Source organism: Pelophylax lessonae (assembly GCF_965119305.1).
Source record: "Pelophylax lessonae genome assembly, chromosome: 7".
Taxonomy (NCBI): Eukaryota; Metazoa; Chordata; class Amphibia; order Anura; family Ranidae; genus Pelophylax; species Pelophylax lessonae.
In genome coordinates, this window is record NC_138774.1 from 200,543,156 (window position 1) to 200,561,332 (window position 18,177).

At 45.4% G+C, this 18,177-nt stretch overlaps 1 protein-coding gene across 1 annotated transcript; it reads right to left on the reverse strand.

Annotated features, from left to right (window-relative positions):
* Positions 1-3,643: 3,643 nt before the first annotated feature.
* LOC309559935 (tubulin beta-4B chain) lies at positions 3,644-10,222 on the reverse strand (the record flags this gene model as incomplete). The annotated part of the gene is made up of 4 exons (XM_082263408.1): positions 3,644-4,792; positions 6,779-6,889; positions 6,966-7,074; positions 10,166-10,222. 4 exons carry the CDS (start codon positions 10,220-10,222, stop codon positions 3,732-3,734), a joined length of 1,338 nt encoding a protein of 445 aa, XP_082119534.1. The 3' UTR covers positions 3,644-3,731.
* Positions 10,223-18,177: the final 7,955 nt, after the last annotated feature.

Sequence of the window (18,177 nt, forward strand, 5' to 3'; positions counted from 1 at the left end):
AGGAACATCATTGTGTGTGGTGGGGTGGTGAGGCCCTGTATTAGTGAAGGGTAGTTAGCACTTCTGCCTTGCAGCACTGGGGTCTTCCGGGGGATTTTTCATGTTCTTCTCGCTTGCACAGGTTTCCTCCCATACTCCAAAGACATGCTAGTAGGCTGCAGAAGACGTCTGATGACGAAACGCGTACAGCGCCATCACATCACTTTGGGTTCCAGCATCTTGGTGGAACGCATTGCGCTCCAGGACGCCATTTCCTTGATCTGAATTGTTTTGTACTATGTGAGTACCCATTTTATTGTACACATTCTAATAAAGGTTTAAACGGTAATGCACTATCGAGCCTTTATTTGCCCTATATGACGCTCCTGTCCACAAACACCATTGAGTGATCAGAATCCATCCACGGACTGCCAGACATCACATAACCATTAGAAGTCCTATTAAGCCTGGTTTCCTTCTGGGATACTCCGGACCTCCAGGGACGCCCCGCAGTCCGTCCCCCCCCCCCCCACTACAGAAGGGAGCTAAGAGCCTACGGAAGTAACACCCAACCACATCTTATTTATTGATACCCAACATACAGGCAGCGCCAATTACCCATATTCCCCACTCATCATGCTAGTAGGCTAATTGGCCCTGAAGTGCATGTACATATATTTAAAAATGTCATCCATAATATAAATGAATAAAAAAGGGTACTGGGACCAATCATTTGTAACAAGAAGACATTTTTCGGCAGAGAGACTGGAATCTGCCTGCATGTTCCAGTAGAAATGAGCAGCTCATTAGGTCCAGAGAAAGGAAAACAGATCTTTACAAAGCATATTAGACTGGAATTATATTTCCTACAGAACACTGAAGGTGAATACCATCAAAAACTTTTCATGGCTTAGATAGTAAGAATTTTTTTTTTTTTTAACCCAATATCACATCTTCAATACAATGAACTGGGTCTCTTTAATCCCATCCATACAGTCATTTAGGAGAGATCACCTAGTTTGGGGAGATCCATAAGCACAGGAAACCTGTCCAAGGAGGACAGAAGGGAGGCAATTTTATTGAACTTCTGAAGCTACTAGTTGTCCACCAACAATACTTTCAAGACACAAAACAGAACAAGCATGGTGAAGTCATGGCTCATACTTGGTCAGTGACTGAAAGTATTAATACAATTTGTCTAGAACGATAGCCATTTTAATGAGATGACCCATTGCATATCTTCTGCCCCAGCAATTAGAAAGCCCGGGTACTGCCAACTTGGGGGCTAAGAGTCATAACTGGCACACTCTTCAAGACAGGAGGCAACACTGCACTACCAGATCTACAAACACATCAACCTGTTAGGTCACTGCTTTGGGTTATATAGGCTAACCTACACAATGGCATCTGGTTTTGCCTATAATCGATCCAAAAGAACTCCATCATAAGTATTTCCACCTGCCCCTCTATGGGAAGTCCCACCCATTCTTTCCCCCAGCAATGAGAAATCTTTGACAATGTGCATTTTTTGTGATCATCTATTGATTACAGGTACAACTTTAACCACTTGACCTCTGGAAGGTTTTACCCCCTTCATGACCAGGCCGTTTTTTGCTATTTAGCACTGTGCTACTTTTACTGGCAATTACGTGGTCATGCAATGCTATACCCAAATTACATTTTTAATCTTGTCAATTTGATGACCCTAATCTGACTACTTTCTCTTCCTTGAGTTTTTTTCCCTTATAGCTCGGTCTCTCTTTTTAATTAGTGTCCTATTAAATCATTGGAACAACGCCTGGTTATGAGCTTTTCGGTTCTTTTCCATTGCGGAATTGCAACTTCTTTTGCCTGGTATTTGACAAACTTTAGTGCCCAATGACCAGTGCAATTTGTCATGAGATTTGACAGTTACAAGTCACACCCCATTGTCCGCAATGGAAGCGGTCAAAACGGTGCAACTCTGGACATCAGTTGCACAGATTTTGAAAGTAGTTCCTGCACTACTTTTTGCAAGTTCAGGTGCAACTTGCATTAAACATCTGTGCATGAAGTCACACTGACATGCAACTTTGAAATCGTGCGACTTCAAAATCAGATTCAGCGTCAACATTCTAATCTGATGGATTAGACATTTTGAAGTTCTGGATTCACTTAATCTGTTGTATGAAACTACAGTGTTTTGCATGCAATTCCCATCCATGCTTACTATGTTTTGTAATTGTCATTTTTTTCCAGTTTGGTATGCGTTTTAAAGACCGAGCTTTTTGTAAACTACGTTTTAGTCACCCAAATAGAGCTCTCTTTTGATGGCATTTTTTTGCTATAAATGAAAAGTGGTAAAAAAAAAATAAAAAAAATTTAGGCCAAAGTGTATTCTGCTACATGCCTGGTTTAAAAAAAAAAAAAAAAGTGTTAATTGATTTGTGTAAAAGTTATAGTGCCTACAAAACTGTTATACATGCTGGAATGTACACAGCTATAGTGTTTAGAAACTTATAATGGGTCTACGTATGGCAAGCAATCTGCCATTAACCACTTCAGCCCCAGGTTTTACCCCCTTAATGACCAGGCCATTTTTTGAGATACAGCACTGCGTTATTTTAACTGGTGAATGCGTGGTCGTGTGATGATGTACCAAAATAAAATGTATGTCAAACCCCCCCCCCCCCCCCCCCACAAATATAGTTTGTGTTATTTGATCACCTATCTGGGTTTTTTTTTACCCTCCCTGCTATGCAGAGAACAAACTGCCAGATCACTGTTTCCTGTACACAGAACATTGTTAGCGGACACAGCTGACTTCAGCCAAAATCATTGGCTGAAATCAGCAGCCAAACTCATGCTGTGTCTGAACGCATCACAGGTTGGCAGGGTGTGCACGCATCCAAACCCGGAAAGGGACGACGTACAGGTACCTTGCCTGCATCTACAGCCTGTTGGTAGTACATTTATTCTGAGCAATTAGTTAGGCGGAGAGAACACAAATACAGGAGGTCATTAGGAGAAGGAAATGTACAGGAAACTGTGGGCTATCGGACCAGAAAATTATGATTGCCTGCCTGTTGCAATCAGTAATTTTGTAGCCTGAAAAGTATACAGCTAGCAAAGTCCAAACTCTTGAGATGCACATTTGTTTCAGGTCAGTGATTAGAGCAATGGATCATAAGGCTCAGATAAGAGGACAGCCAGTGAGGCCTCAGACCCAGGGTGTAAGCCCATTTCTCCTAGAAGCATTTCCTTCTGGCAGGAAAAAAAAATGCTTGCCGCATGTCCACGTTTAAATGCAAACGCTTAGGCATTAATTCATTTCACTGGCCAGAATAATTTATTCTAGTCCTTGGAATGGCACGTGCTTGATGCACCCAAGGTTAACATGGTTTTAGACACATCAAGAAATTTGCTGGCACTGCTGCAATTTTTTTCTAACTCTAAACACCTGTATGCATGGACAGTCTTACATGCAGGGGTGTTTAAAACCAGAAAAAAAGCCAGACACCCCTACAAGCAGAGGTAAAATTGCCAGTGTGCATAAGGCCCCAAGCATTTTTGGCAATGCGGCTAGGTGTAATTCTACAATAAGTGTCAAAAAGGCCAAAGACTGAATTCCACTCCAAGGACACCAAATCAGAAACATGAAAAGTTTTAATAGTTTGAGTCAAGTCTTAAAACAAGAAAACCACAGAGACAAAGAGAACATGAAAATGTGAACAAACAGGTGAAAATAATTTACAGAGTTAGGAAAGGTTGGTCTATGCAGCTTCTTCCTCAGCCTCCTCTTCAAATTCCCCCTCCTCTTCTGCTGTGGCATCCTGGTACTGCTGGTACTCCGACACCAGGTCATTCATGTTGCTCTCAGCCTCAGTGAACTCCATCTCATCCATGCCCTCCCCGGTGTACCAGTGCAAGAAGGCCTTTCTGCGGAACATAGCTGTGAACTGCTCAGAGATGCGCTTGAACAGTTCCTGAATGGCTGTGCTGTTACCGATAAAGGTGGCAGACATTTTTAGGCCTCTTGGTGGGATGTCACAGACGGCAGTCTTCACGTTGTTGGGGATCCATTCCACAAAGTAGCTGCTGTTCTTGTTCTGGACATTCAACATCTGCTCATCCACCTCTTTCATAGACATACGGCCTCTGAACACAGCAGCTACAGTCAGATAGCGGCCATGACGTGGGTCACAAGCAGCCATCATGTTCTTGGCATCAAACATCTGCTGTGTCAGCTCAGGTACAGTTAAGGCACGGTACTGCTGGCTACCGCGGCTGGTGAGTGGGGCGAAGCCTGGCATGAAGAAGTGCAGACGAGGGAAGGGCACCATGTTGACAGCCAGTTTACGCAGGTCAGCATTCAGCTGGCCAGGGAAACGCAGGCAGGTGGTGACTCCACTCATGGTGGCCGATACCAGATGGTTCAAGTCACCATAGGTGGGGGTGGTAAGTTTGAGGGTTCTGAAGCAGATATCGTACAGGGCTTCATTGTCTATGCAGTAGGTCTCATCTGTGTTTTCTACAAGCTGGTGCACAGACAGGGTGGCATTGTATGGCTCTACTACAGTATCGGACACTTTGGGGGAGGGCACAACGCTGAAAGTGTTCATGATTCTGTCTGGATACTCTTCTCTGATTTTGCTGATAAGGAGGGTACCCATACCAGAACCAGTACCCCCACCCAGAGAGTGTGTGAGCTGGAAGCCCTGGAGACAGTCACAGCTTTCGGCTTCTTTCCTTACAACATCCAATACTGAGTCAACCAGTTCTGCTCCCTCTGTGTAGTGACCCTTCGCCCAGTTGTTTCCAGCACCGCTCTGACCTGAAAGGAGAGGGGGGAAAAAAAAAAAAAAAAAAAGTCAGTTACAACAAGGGCACTGATTTGATAACATTAAGTGCAGAAACCTATAGCAGCTCATCTGAGATTACTTAAGTCAAACCAGTACAAGACACAATCTATTTGGTTGCTATTCAATGTGAAGCAATGCAAATTGTCTCTTGCAGGAACAATGTCTTATCAGATTGGAAGGACCTGTTCTTTGAAGCACTACAAGTAGAACCTTGGTTACAAAAATGCATGCAGGAGTTTTTTTCAAAAGGACTGTCCCCAAAGTGCAGCCCAAGGGCTTCTAAACACCATTTTTACCTTCCTGCATTCATTTGGCACTATGAACACCTCCACCACCATCCCTGAATGCAAGCAATTTTTTTCAAAGTCCTTGTTACCATTGCCAACACAGAAAAAGTTATTCCTCAGCTCCACAATTACTTACAGAGGTCAAGTTATGTGTTGGTGGTCAATAGAAAGGGGGGGGGGGGGGGGAAACGACACTTCCCTGGCTATGGGGAATCTGGAAGGAACTACTGTGCTACACAAATTAGGTTCATTATCCACTCTCCCTGGTTTAATTGATGAGTTTCCTGCATTTGATTGGCCATAGAACTGAGTAAAGTCACAATTTTTTTTTATTAACCACTTGCAGACTACCACAATACATATACTGCGGAAGGGCAGTTTGTACAGGCACCATATAGAAATAGGCACGACAGGACCTCTTTTGTGAGATCCGGGGGGGGTCAAAAAGCCCTCAGATCTCACAAGTACACTAAAAGAAGAAAAAAAAAAAAAAAAAAAAAAAAAAAGGACCTTCAAGCCGGTTGCTAGGCAACGACGTTTGCTGTCGCTCCCGTCCTCCAAGACCATAGAGTAGAGTGAGGGCAAGCTTACCCTCACTCGACATCCTGTCTGAGGATCCGGGCTCAGATCGTTTTCCCCGCTGCCGGCGGGTCCGGTAAGCGGGGAAAAGGACCGAAACACGGCTGGAGGGGGCACCTCTTCCGCCATCCCGGAAAGGTGATCCCGCCGCTGGAACCACCCTTATCGGAAAGCCAACCGCCCACCGTTTAAAAAAATACCAGGGTTATATCAGCTATCTGCTGCCATAACACCGGTATTTAGGTTTAAATGGAGGACATACATACATACATACACACACACACACACTGGGCAGTTGGCAATTAATGACTAGGCCATTTTGTTGCAACACAGTACTGCGTTATTTTAACTGACAATTGGAAAAAAAAAAAAAAAAAAAAAATTCCCTTTGCTATAAAACATACCCAATAATAAAATTTAAAGAACAAATCATCAATTTAGGCCAATATGTATTCTACTACATATTTTTGTTTAAAAAAATCTCAATAAGTGTATATTGGTTTAAGCAAAAGTTATTGTTTTTACTAGTAATGGTGGCGATCAGCGATTTGTAGCGGGACTGAGAAATTGTGGTGGACAAATCTGACACTAGGTGACACTTTTTGGGGACCAGTGACACCAATGCAGTGAAAAAAAAAAAGTGCACTGTTACTGTATAAATGACACTGGCAGGGAAGGGGTTAACACTAGCAGCGATCAAGGGGTTAAGTGTGCTCCTAGGAAGTGCTTTCTAACTGTGGGAGCAGTGGATGCACTGGAGGAAGAGATGCGCTTAAGCTTAACTGAAAACACAAGATCTCTCTTCTGTGACATAACAGCGGTTTTCCTTGTTTACATAGGCAGACTGACCGGTCATTCCACCAAACCATCAGTGGGTCTCGGCGGCTACCGCGGCAGCCAAACCTGCTGATTGGCTCCTGCTGTGTCTGAACAGGGGGAGCGGCGCACCCCCCCATACCTCATGCACATGTACGCAATTTTGCACAGCCAGGCCGCCCTGCCACAGTTTATACGTGGCAGGCGGTCCGGAAGTGGACTAAAAGTCACTATTTTCTTGTTTAGCATGTCAATTCCCCCATGTACCCCACTTACCAAAGACAAAGTTGTCTGGTCTGAAGATCTGCCCGAAGGGTCCAGACCGCACTGAGTCCATTGTGCCGGGTTCCAGATCCACCAGAATTGCACGGGGAACATATTTGCCACCTGAAAGTACAAAGATTGTAAGCACCATTTTAACTATTGGCTGAGAGAGAAGCACTAAAGATGGAGAACAGCTCACCTGTGGCTTCATTGTAGTAGACATTTATTCTTTCCAGCTGCAGATCGCTGTCTCCATGGTATGTGCCAGTTGGGTCGATGCCATGTTCATCGCTAATTACTTCCCAGAACTAGGGAAAAAAAATTGAATACATTAGGTTTCAGTTATTAGAGCAAAAAGTCATAGCTTTCCTCTGTAGATCATACAGCAATCTGGCCTGCTAGACAAACTATGCTCAGGCAATCTATTTAGATGCGATACATCTCATGAAGTGCTTGTTCTCATCCAGCACAAACTTCAACAGTTGCCACGGGCAATAGAGTTTCTAGTTTTATCAATCAACTGAACACTTTAATATCCTAAACCTAACCTGTCAGGCATCTCCAGGGAGCTTCAACTGCAATAGCACTCTTTGGGAAACCAGATACTATGTAGTGCACCCCCCTACCTAAACAATCCCATTAACTTGTAGAGTAAAAGGCCAGTCACTAAAAATGGTTGGCAGACCTAGCACAGATTGTACAGATTGTAGCCTGTATGGCAAGTTGGCCATACCAGTCCTACCTCTGTATCCATCACTCTAATGGGCAAGACAGTTTGCTTTACCAAAACCCCACATTTAGTAGATCCTGCACAACCACGCTGTTATTGTGGCAAATTTAGGTCCTTTTTTCACTACAGGTTCCTTGCTATCCCATCTAACAGGTTGTTGCCATGTCGCTAGCAAACACCAGATAGCAACTAAGAAACCATCAACTGCCTTTAACAGCAGTGTGAGGAGGACTGCAAATGCCTGGAGCTTCAAGGATAGTTTTCCATGGACCCGATCCATACTTCTACTCCCAACACTGGTTAGATGCTTCTCAATGGGTTCCTAAAGCTGTGGACCCAAACAGGCTGATCTCTCATTAGAACCCCCCCAACCAGTCTTGTGTGTCCAATGATATAATGACAGCTCTACACTGGATAGTCCTACTTCCGTCTCAAGTTAGGAACTAACTTTTCCCTGGAACTAACTTTTCCCTGCAAAGCCATTTTCATTTTAATAGACAGAAACATGATTACAGGCAAACAGCCAGACAACCAAAACTTTAGAGGACTCTCTCTCCAAACATTTTATTCGTTTACAAACACCAGTAATTGTCAGCTTTATCCAGGAGGATATATGCATACATCACCCACTACAATAAGATCCAATACAGGACTAGCACAGAAAGCCAAGCAAGCCACAAACGTCCAGTCACCTGAACATTACAATCCAATCTGTTGACAGAACAGAATTTCTATGCAATAGCAAGAAAAACGAAACTATACAATCTGAAGGAGGAGGCTAGAGCCAGAAGGGGGTGGAGGAGGCTAGAGCCAGAAGGGGGTGGAGGAGGCTAGAGCCAGAAGGGGGTGGAGGAGGCTAGAGCCAGAAGGGGGTGGAGGAGGCTAGAGCCAGAAGGGGGTGGAGGAGGCTAGAGCCAGAAGGGGGTGGAGGAGGCTAGAGCCAGAAGGGGAAGGAGGAGGCTAGAGCCAGAAGGGGAAGGAGGAGGCTAGAGCCAGAAGGGGAAGGAGGAGGCTAGAGCCAGAAGGGGAAGGAGGAGGCTAGAGCCAGAAGGGGAAGGAGGAGGCTAGAGCCAGAAGGGGAAGGAGGAGGCTAGAGCCAGAAGGGGTGGAGGAGGCTAGAGCCAGAAGGGGTGGAGGAGGCTAGAGCCAGAAGGGGTGGAGGAGGCTAGAGCCAGAAGGGGTGGAGGAGGCTAGAGCCAGAGGTACAAATCATTTGGACAACCTTCTTTAGAGCTTCTAACAGACCAGTGACTGAATGGATTGCTCAGTTGGGCCGTCTAATTAATTTTGTTAGATCCAAAAATAGATTGGACAGATGAACGGCCTTGTCAGCTAAGAGGGGAAGTTCCGCTATCCCCCCTACTTTATATTTTACTTGGGGGGGGGGGGGGGGAGCAGGTAATCTATTTTGACAGGTAACTTCTCCCCCACAGCAATTTGAGTGAAAGCTCCCACCCCATTTTGCAGTCTTCTGGGACACATCACAGGTCATGGAAGACTGCAGAACCATTCACAAAGCCCAATGTGGTTCATGCATGAGCAGTTAGCTTCACAGCCAGTTTCCCTTAGTGAAGATTCCGAAGCCTGGACCCAAATACAATTGAAGAATTGGCTCAGGAGAGGAGATTGCTAAATCTAGAGGCAGGCAAGTGTCCTTATATTAAAAAAAAGTCAACCTACGGTATTGGTAGCTGCTGACTTAGTTTTTTGGGGGATAGAATGGAGCTCAATGAATGACCTGCCTGTCTGACTGGGCCCCCCCAGTCACAATACACTAATGGACTTATTTTAGCACAACGGAATAAAGCAAGGGGGGGGGGGGGGTCACTTGTTGGCTCTTTGCGCACTTTAGTGCGTTTGGGCTGCTAGTAATTAAGAGTAGCACAGGAGTGATGCACGTTTGCAGCACTTATGTCACATTCCCCGTGTGCTGCCAAAGACTCCAAACACATCACTTCCAGTGACTCTACAGAAGGAATAATTGGAGAATGACGAGTTACGGTTTTCACAGACCACCGGCAGCAAATACACTCCAGTATATGACCAGTTGTCACTTTTCACAGAACACTGGGTAAGGAGGGAGAAAAAAAAAATAAAGAAGTTGTCGCAGCCTTGGAAGCAGCCATGTTGTTAGTTAGTAGCGGGCGGACTAACAATGTCCATTCATTAATTCATAAAGCAAAATCTCCAATTATTGGTGCTGTAGAGTCACTGGAAGGGACATGGCTGGAGATTTTGGAAGTTTCGGCAGAACATTGGAACACACAGATGAGAATGGGGCCAGACATGACAGATTAAAGATCTCCCACTAATCAGTCCACACCAACTTCTGGACCCCCCCAGATCTGTGACATATCAGCCATCTCCCTAGATTGAAGAAGGCAGAGCTGCCATGGAGGGCGATGGGGACACAGATGGGGACACCTTCACACACCATTCAACATTTGAATTTGAAACCTGCAGAGCACGTGACACAGCAGGTTGAAGGACACACCCATTCATTGGTTCGGCCACGCCCATCCTAGCCAGACATCAGGAAAAGCCATGAATGCGGCTCCCTTTAATAGCCGGGATATGAGCAGCTGGAAGCTCCGAGTAAGAAGTATGAGAGAATGTAGCGGGGACCCCGATGGAAAGCACTGGAAGGAGAGCCGAGCGGCTGGTCTCACCTTGGCTCCGATCTGGTTGCCGCATTGGCCAGCCTGCAGATGTACGATTTCCCTCATGATGTTATTTCCCGTAAGCCGAAAGCCTGACTGTCTGCGGAGAGGGGTTCGCACAGCTACTTTTATAGGCGGGTCGTCGCCATGGCGCTTCTAAAGCTGTCTTTACGGTTGGTCGGCAGAACGGGGGCGGGACGACTATTAGTGGATAGCCTGCCCGTCAAGACCGTATCTTCATACAGCGATGTCGTGATTGGCTGATCGCCAGTTATAAGCACACGGATTGGTTTCATTCAAATGATTGACTGTTGTTCTGATTGGATGCTTCTTTATGAAGGGCGGAGCCCAAGTAGCGTCCTAGTAACCGCCGCAATGCGCTTGGCGAGGGACCGGTTTTACCTAGTGGCGGCGCCATTCACAGATATCTTTACGCTAGTTGGTGTGCGTAACTCCTTATCAGCCGCGCTAAGCTACGCCGGGTGCCGGTTACCAGGGCTCCATGGTTTCCGCTTGGTGTGGAGAGTCCTGGGAGGTTTCCGTTAGTGAGGGCTCCGGGTGTCGTGTTTGTCCTGGTTACCGGTGTCAGTGAATAGGCATTCCTAAACACAACCTGTCACCATGGATCCCCATAGACACAACTGAGCCTTGTGCTGAGCTTTAATATGAAAAGTCTATCAATAAAGGACAAAAGAATAATCGGAATTTTTATAATTATCAGGAATATCATAATAATCCTAAACCTAAAATCTAGACCAAAATAATATTTCTACACAAGTCATTAAAAGATCCTTATATGAGCTGGAGGCGAGAAATGTCACCAGCAGTCTATGGGTCTCCAAAATGGGTCCAAAGCTTTTTTAGGCGATCACATCATTACAGCAAAGTTTCCCTTAGGCCCCTTTCACACAGGCGGACCGTTCAGATCCAACTGTCAGTTTTTTTGGCGGATCTGAACGGTCCCCCCATGCATCCCTATGGGGCATCGGATGTCAGCGGAGACATAACCACTGACATCCCATCCGATCCGTCAAATCTGGACGGATGGAAACCCTATTTTCCATCCGCCCAGCGGATCGGATGAGAACAAACCGGCGGTCCGTTCCCATCCGATTCCCCCATAGAGATGTATGGGGCTCTGACAGCTGTCATTCTTCTGCTCAGCGGGGGATCGGCGGATCGATCCCCCGCTGAGAAAAACGGAGTCCGTCCGACGGACGGATAGTGTGAAAGGGACCTTAATCCGTCTGGATTTCACGGACAGGATTGGATCAGAGAGCAGTGGATATCAGCAGACATGTCACCGCTGACATCCGCCGCCCCATAGGGGTGAAAGGAGCATCTGATCAGATGGACCTAATCAGAAAGCCTGTGTTTAAGAGGCCTTATTCAGCAATCTCATCGTTACAGCAACGTTTTGGAGCCACGCAGGATCCCTTTATCAGGAATGTGTCACATGATCCATGATTTATCATATGCCTGATGAAGGGGTCCTGTGTGGCTCCAAAACGTTGCTGTTTCCTGTAATGATGAGATCGCTGAATAAGGCCCTTTCACGCAGGCTTTCCAAACAGGTGTACCTGTAAGTTTTTCAGGCGGACCTGATCGGATGCTCCATGCACCTCTATGGGACAACGGATGTGACATGTCTGCTGGCACCCGCTGCTATCCGATCCGATCCTCTCCGTGAAATCCAAATGGATTGTAACCCTATTTTCCATCCGCCTGGAGGATGGGATCGGATGAGATCGGATGAAAACAAACAGGCAGTCCATTTTCATCCGATCTCCCCGTTGAGAATAGCAGGGATCTGCACAGTGAGCGTAGACGGAGCTGTCATCCGCCTGCTCAGCGGGGATCAGCGGATCGATCCCCACTAAGCAAAACAGAGTCCGCCGGGCGGAAAGCCAGTGTATAAGGACCCATATTGAAGACCCATGGTGTGCTGGTGACATTTCTAATTCTGATTACTCACGGTACCAGAATGTGATCGCTTCAGCACCCACTTATACACACAGTCACTTCTACAGGAATGTGTGCGTTGGGAATAGTGCTTTGGAATCCACAATCCTGTGAGGTGAATGGTGTCCTCAGTGTTTAAAAGCTTCTAAATCTGGGGGGGGGGGTCCAATATTCCTTATAATGTGTGATAAGAACACCACTAGGTCTATTTATAGGGCCCCTTTCCATCTTAGCAGACTGATCTTTGATCTGATTTGGAATCAGGAAGGGATCAGTCTGACATCTGTGTTCATTCCATTCTGTTCTCCATCTAGTGATGAAGGAAAAACCTAGTTTGTAATTCCTATGGAAAGCAGGATGTAATTGGATGACGTCTGCCCACAGCCAGTCAGGTCCGCAAAAGTAGACCTGGATATAAGCCATCGCTCTCAACTGTCCCTGATTACGAGGGACTGTCCCTGTTTTGGAACTAAGTACCTCTGTCCCTCTTTGCTCCTCATTTTGATTTGGTCTGATCGATGGAGATGTATATATAATTCCCTTTTTATCTTACAAAAAGTGTTTCCCAGTGCTAAACTTTTCATCCAATTTCTAAATTGCTGCATTTTTAAAATCCAAAAGTCAATATAAATGAATAGTAGTGGTAAAATAAATCACTTGTGGGTTTAAATCTGCAGTAAAGCCGCTTTGTGATTTTTCCCAACAGGTAAGCCGATAGAAAGGCTTACCTGTAGGTAAAAGGAATATCTCCTAAACCTGCACCGTTTAGGAGATATTCGCCCTGGATGCCACCGGTGACATCACCGGCGCATATGCTATGAAGGTTGGGCATACATTGCCGCAACTGCAGAGCTTTGTGCCAGAACTGCATGCGCTGGAGTGACGTCATCGCTGCTCTGGCCAGTCACACAGCCAGAGGGTGCGAACCCGGAAGAAATATGTCAGCCCTCTCACCGGTGACAACGCGCTGCTGAAGGGCTTCGTTCTAAGGTAAGTATTGCTTTACAGGTGTTTTTTTTTAACCAGCCATGGTTTACAAACACTTTAAAGCGGAGTTCCAGCCTTTTCTGTGTTTATTAACCGCTTTACCCCCGCTCACATTGCTGCTACTGCTGCAATGTGGCTCGTTATCGTCCAGCGACGTAGACCTACGTCCCTGGACTCCTCCCCTTGTGGGTGGCGCGCGTGTGCTGCCGGAGGCTCGCTCCCGCGGTTTTCAGTCACAGCAGGAGTCGGGCCAGGGGAGGAGCTGCGGTGATCACCGCCACTCTTCCCCGATCGTCGGGGAATCGAGTTTGGAGATCTGCCCGCTTGTGTAAACAGAGCGGGCGGATCTCCTAAGTGACAGGCAGTGACAGATTGCTGGGTTCAGCATAGCTGAACATGCGATCTGTCCCTGTGTCACTCAGTCACCTCCCCCCACACATGTCAGTAAGCACCAGGCATACATTAACCCCTCCCTCTCCAATAAAATTAACCCCTTCCCTGCCAGTGTCATTTTTACAGTAACAGTGCATATTTATAGCACTGATTACTGTAGTAATGTCAATGGTACCCCCAAAAGTGTCAAAAATGTCGCAGTCCCGCAAAAAAAAATCGCAGATCGCCGCCATTACTCGTTAAAAAAAAACACCAAAAACGACAAAAATCTTTCCCTTAGTTAGTAAACGCAATAACTTTTGCGCAAACCAATCAAAATACGCTTATTGCGATTTTTTTTTACCAAACACAGGTAGCAGAAAACAAATTGGCCTAAAATGATAAAAAATTTTGATTCTTACATTTTTTTGGGGGGGAATTTCATATTAAAAAAATGTGAAAAATATTGTTATTTTTTCAAAATTGTCGATCTTTTTTTGTTTATAGCGCAAAAAGTAAAAATCGCACAGGTGATCAAATACCACCAAAAGAAAGCTCTGTTTGTGTTAAAAAAAGGACATAAATTTAGTTTGGGTACGGCGTTGCATGACCGCGCAATTGTCAGTTAAAATCGCACAGTGCCGAATCGCAAAAAGTGGCCCAGACGTAAGACAGCAAAATCCTCCGGTGGTAAAGTGGTTAAAGCAATGTCTATGTCTTTGGACCTCAAAATGCATTAAAATCGTCCCAAAGTAGTGCAGGGACAATGTTGAAGTCATACAGATATGAACGGTACTCATTGGAAATCATGGAGTAAGACTTGTCATGCGACTTTGCAGTCCCAAATCACAGGACAAGTCGCACAAGTGTGAAAGGAGCTTTATGCCCCATACACACGTGCAGATTATCTGCAGACTTTTGTCTGCAGACTCACCAAAACCATATAATATGAGGTCAAACCTAAACACTTTCAATTTGTATGCAATCCGGCAGGCCCTTGCACTACATAGAAAAGGTAAGTCTGCAGACAAAAGTCTGCAGATAATCTGCACGTGTGTATGGGGCATTAAGGACACATACAAATTGGTTCCATCCCCAGGTTATCTGCAGGACGCCAGGGTGGGGTCATAGGAAAGGTAAAAGCAGGGATCTCTTGGTGTCTGCCTGTACAACACCGGTACAGAGATGGTTTAGAGTAAATACTATACATCCTGAAACTAATATTGGGCCTGTCCTTCCGAAAATGTTAAATGCCTGGCTTTTATGCTTACCCCCTGACTTCCACACTTCCTGAATCCGTGCCCCCGCACATGTATGCTCATACGTCAGAGAAAAGTCAGGAGTCCTTATCTGTGCACTTTTTCCAAGTCAGTGGCCCAAACAGTAAATCCAGAGAGTCAGTATGACAGCCAAGCACATAGCATTTTCAGAAGAAAATGACAGGTATGGCAAGGTTTCCCTTATGGCAGGCTTCCTTCATAGCTTATACCCATATTCACCCCCCGCACTGACCAACCCCTCAATATCATGTCTGTCATGTACAATATTTCCACCAGAGCCTAGGCAGTTGGTCATGATTTTAGATGAAGGGTATTATGAGACTTACATCCAGACAGACAGAGAGACAGACTTACATCCAGACAGACAGACAGACAAGTAGGATTTTCTTTATTAACACTTATTGAATATCAGGAAAAATTCAGAAACAGCCAGGGTAATTTATAATGTGGTTTATTGATTCATTTTCTATTTTGTGTGTTTGTCCTTTAATAATTAATACATTGTATGTGTAAATTGCTGACATGTCACAATATACAGTAACAGTATAATTTTTAGCATTTCAATCTCCTCTCCCCCAGTGATCACTCAGACCGTACATTATAACTTTGTAGCAAGTCACAAGGTTAAAGGGCAGCAAAAGAAAGGGTCTGATCTGTGTGAAACCACACGTGTACACATAGTTAAAAAAAACACAAGGATGTTACAAAGATACAAGTTTACAAATGAGGGGGTTGTCAGGGGGAGTAACAATGACCTCTGTGAGAGGTAATAAATCCCTAGAACTTTTACCTTTAGGCCCCTTTCACACTGTCCGCTCCGTCGGCGGACTCCGATTTTCTCAGCGGGGGATCGATCCGCCGATCCCCTGCTGCACAGGCGGATGACAGCTATGTCTCCACGCTGTGTGCAGAGACGGAGCTGTCAGGTCCCCGCTGTCCTCTATGGGGGTATCAGATGAGAACGGACCGCCTGTCCGTTCTCATCCAATCCCATCCGATCCGCCAGACGGATGGAAAATAGGGTTTCCATCCGTCCGGATTTGACGGATCGGATGTCAGTGGACATGTCTCCACTGACACCCGTTGCCCCATAGAGATGCATGGGGCGTCTGTTCAGATCCACCTAAAAAAACTGATCTAAACTGAACGGTCCGCCTGTGTGAAAGGGGCCTAAAAGTCTCACTCATGCTATCTCTGCTGAGCTGTGTTGATCTGCATAGATGAATGCAGGCTCAACTCAAAGGCACTCCCCGGGCACACATTTAACCCTTTGATTGCCCCTTATGTTAACCCCTTCCCTGCCAGTGTCATTAGTACAGTGACAGTGCATATTTTTAGCACTGATCACTGTAATAATGTCACTGGTCCCCAAAAAGGGTCAGTAAGGTGTCCCATTTGTCTGCCACAATGTCGCAGTCCCACTATTAGTCACTGATTGCCGCCATCACTAGTAAAAAAAAAAAATGGTAAAAAAAAATATCCCATCGTTTGTAGACGTTATAACTTTTGTGCAAACCAATCAATATACACCTATTGGGATTTTTTTTTTTTTACCAAAAAATATGTAGCAAAAGACATGCAGGCCTAAATTTTTGAAGAAATTGGATTTAAAAAAAAAAAAAACATTTTTATTGTGTATGGTTTATGGCAGAAAGTGAAAATTATTGTTTTTTTTTTTTTTCATAATTGTTGCTCTTTTTTTGTTTATAGCGCAAAAAATAACAACCGCAGAAGTGATCAAATAACACCAAAAGAAAGCTCTATTTGTGGGGAAAAAGGACATCAATTTTATTTGGGTACAGCATCGCACGACCACGCAATTGTCAGTTCAAGTAACGCAGTGCCATGTCGCAAAAAATGTCCTGGTCATTAAGTGGGTAAATCCTTCCACTCCAGAAGTCAAAGCAGAGCTAGATGTTTAATGTTCAATATTTAAAATTCAATTTCATAGAAATAATATTTATTCTACAACTAGATTAAACTAGGCAGATTGAATGTTTTGATGAGAAAGATAAGATAGAAAATAATGAAAGCATGTCAATTGCAATGTATTGAGTTGACTGTGGGGCTCGGGTTTGTCATCTTCCAGCTCAGAGGTCTCCTGTCTTTATAAATGTGTGTTGGAGCTCCAGCCAGCACTCCCATTCAGTGCCGGGGCAAGATCATCCAGGGCAAAGATGCTAAATTGTGCCCCCATCCTTCAATATGTGTGAGCTTATGAGGAGGCGGAGGAGGAGGAGGAGGGGGAGAGGGAGAGAGCACAGCCTGTACCTTTTCACAGGTCTCTCTTCCTCTCCTTGCCGCTTCCAGCACTGGGCTCACAGAAGTAGTGATGTCACTGTCACTACACCTGTCAGCCCTATAGTAGAAGGAACTTACAGCTCCCTCATCCCTACAATATACGCTGTGCCCAGGGCAACTGTCCCTTCTGCCTACCCCTTGTCCTAGCCCTGCTCCCATTACAAGTGAATGTATGGTATTTTCCATACTAACCTATAAGCCCTGTTTACACAAGACGTACTATACAATATACCCATGTGAGAGCTTTGTTTACCCACACAGAGATGCACAGGTGTTCCATGCAGACAGTCCCATTACCCACTTGCCAACCGCCTAACATACTTTTACTGTGGGAAGTCAGCTCCCCTGCGCAAAATCACGTACCTGTACCCGATATCCGCCGACCACCTGACTGACATTTTTGACATTTTTGGGCGGACCAGTGACATCACTACAGTAATCAGTGCTAAAAATATGCACTGTTACTGTACTAATGACACTAACAGGGAAGGGGTTAACACCAGGGGCGATCAAAGGGTTAAATGTGTCCATAGGGGGTGCTGTCTAACTGTGTGGGGGTTGGGCTTTCTAAATGAATGCAGAGACCTGTGTTTCTAAATAAGAGGAACACAGGATCCCTGTGTTCATTACTGACAGAACAGCGGTCTGCCGTGTTTACAACTGCAGACCGCCATACTGTCTCCACAGGGCGCAATCGCGGGTGCCCAGCAGCAATGGCGGCCCCTGTAGCCAATTGGTGCGTACGTGTGCCTCCACTAGCGGTCCTGCGAAACGACGTACAGTTACGTCGTTTCGCAGGACAGAGCCGACTTGCCCATGTACTACTGGCAGTCAGCAAGCAGTTAAATTGCCCCGTTTTTTTAGAGTAGGAAATGGTTAAACCCTTTTTCAGATTTTATTTCTGTGTCCCATTGGAAGGATTCTCCTTCACATTCTTTACTGGAGACACAAGAGGAAGAAAAGACCCCTTTCACACTGAAGCACTTTTCAGGCGTTTTCGCGCTAAAAAAAAGTGCCTAAAAAAAGCTCCCGAAAACCTATTCCCATTAAAATCAATGAATGGTTTCACACTGGGGCGGTGCACTGGCAGGGCGGTGGAAAACTCCTAAAAGCGCCTCT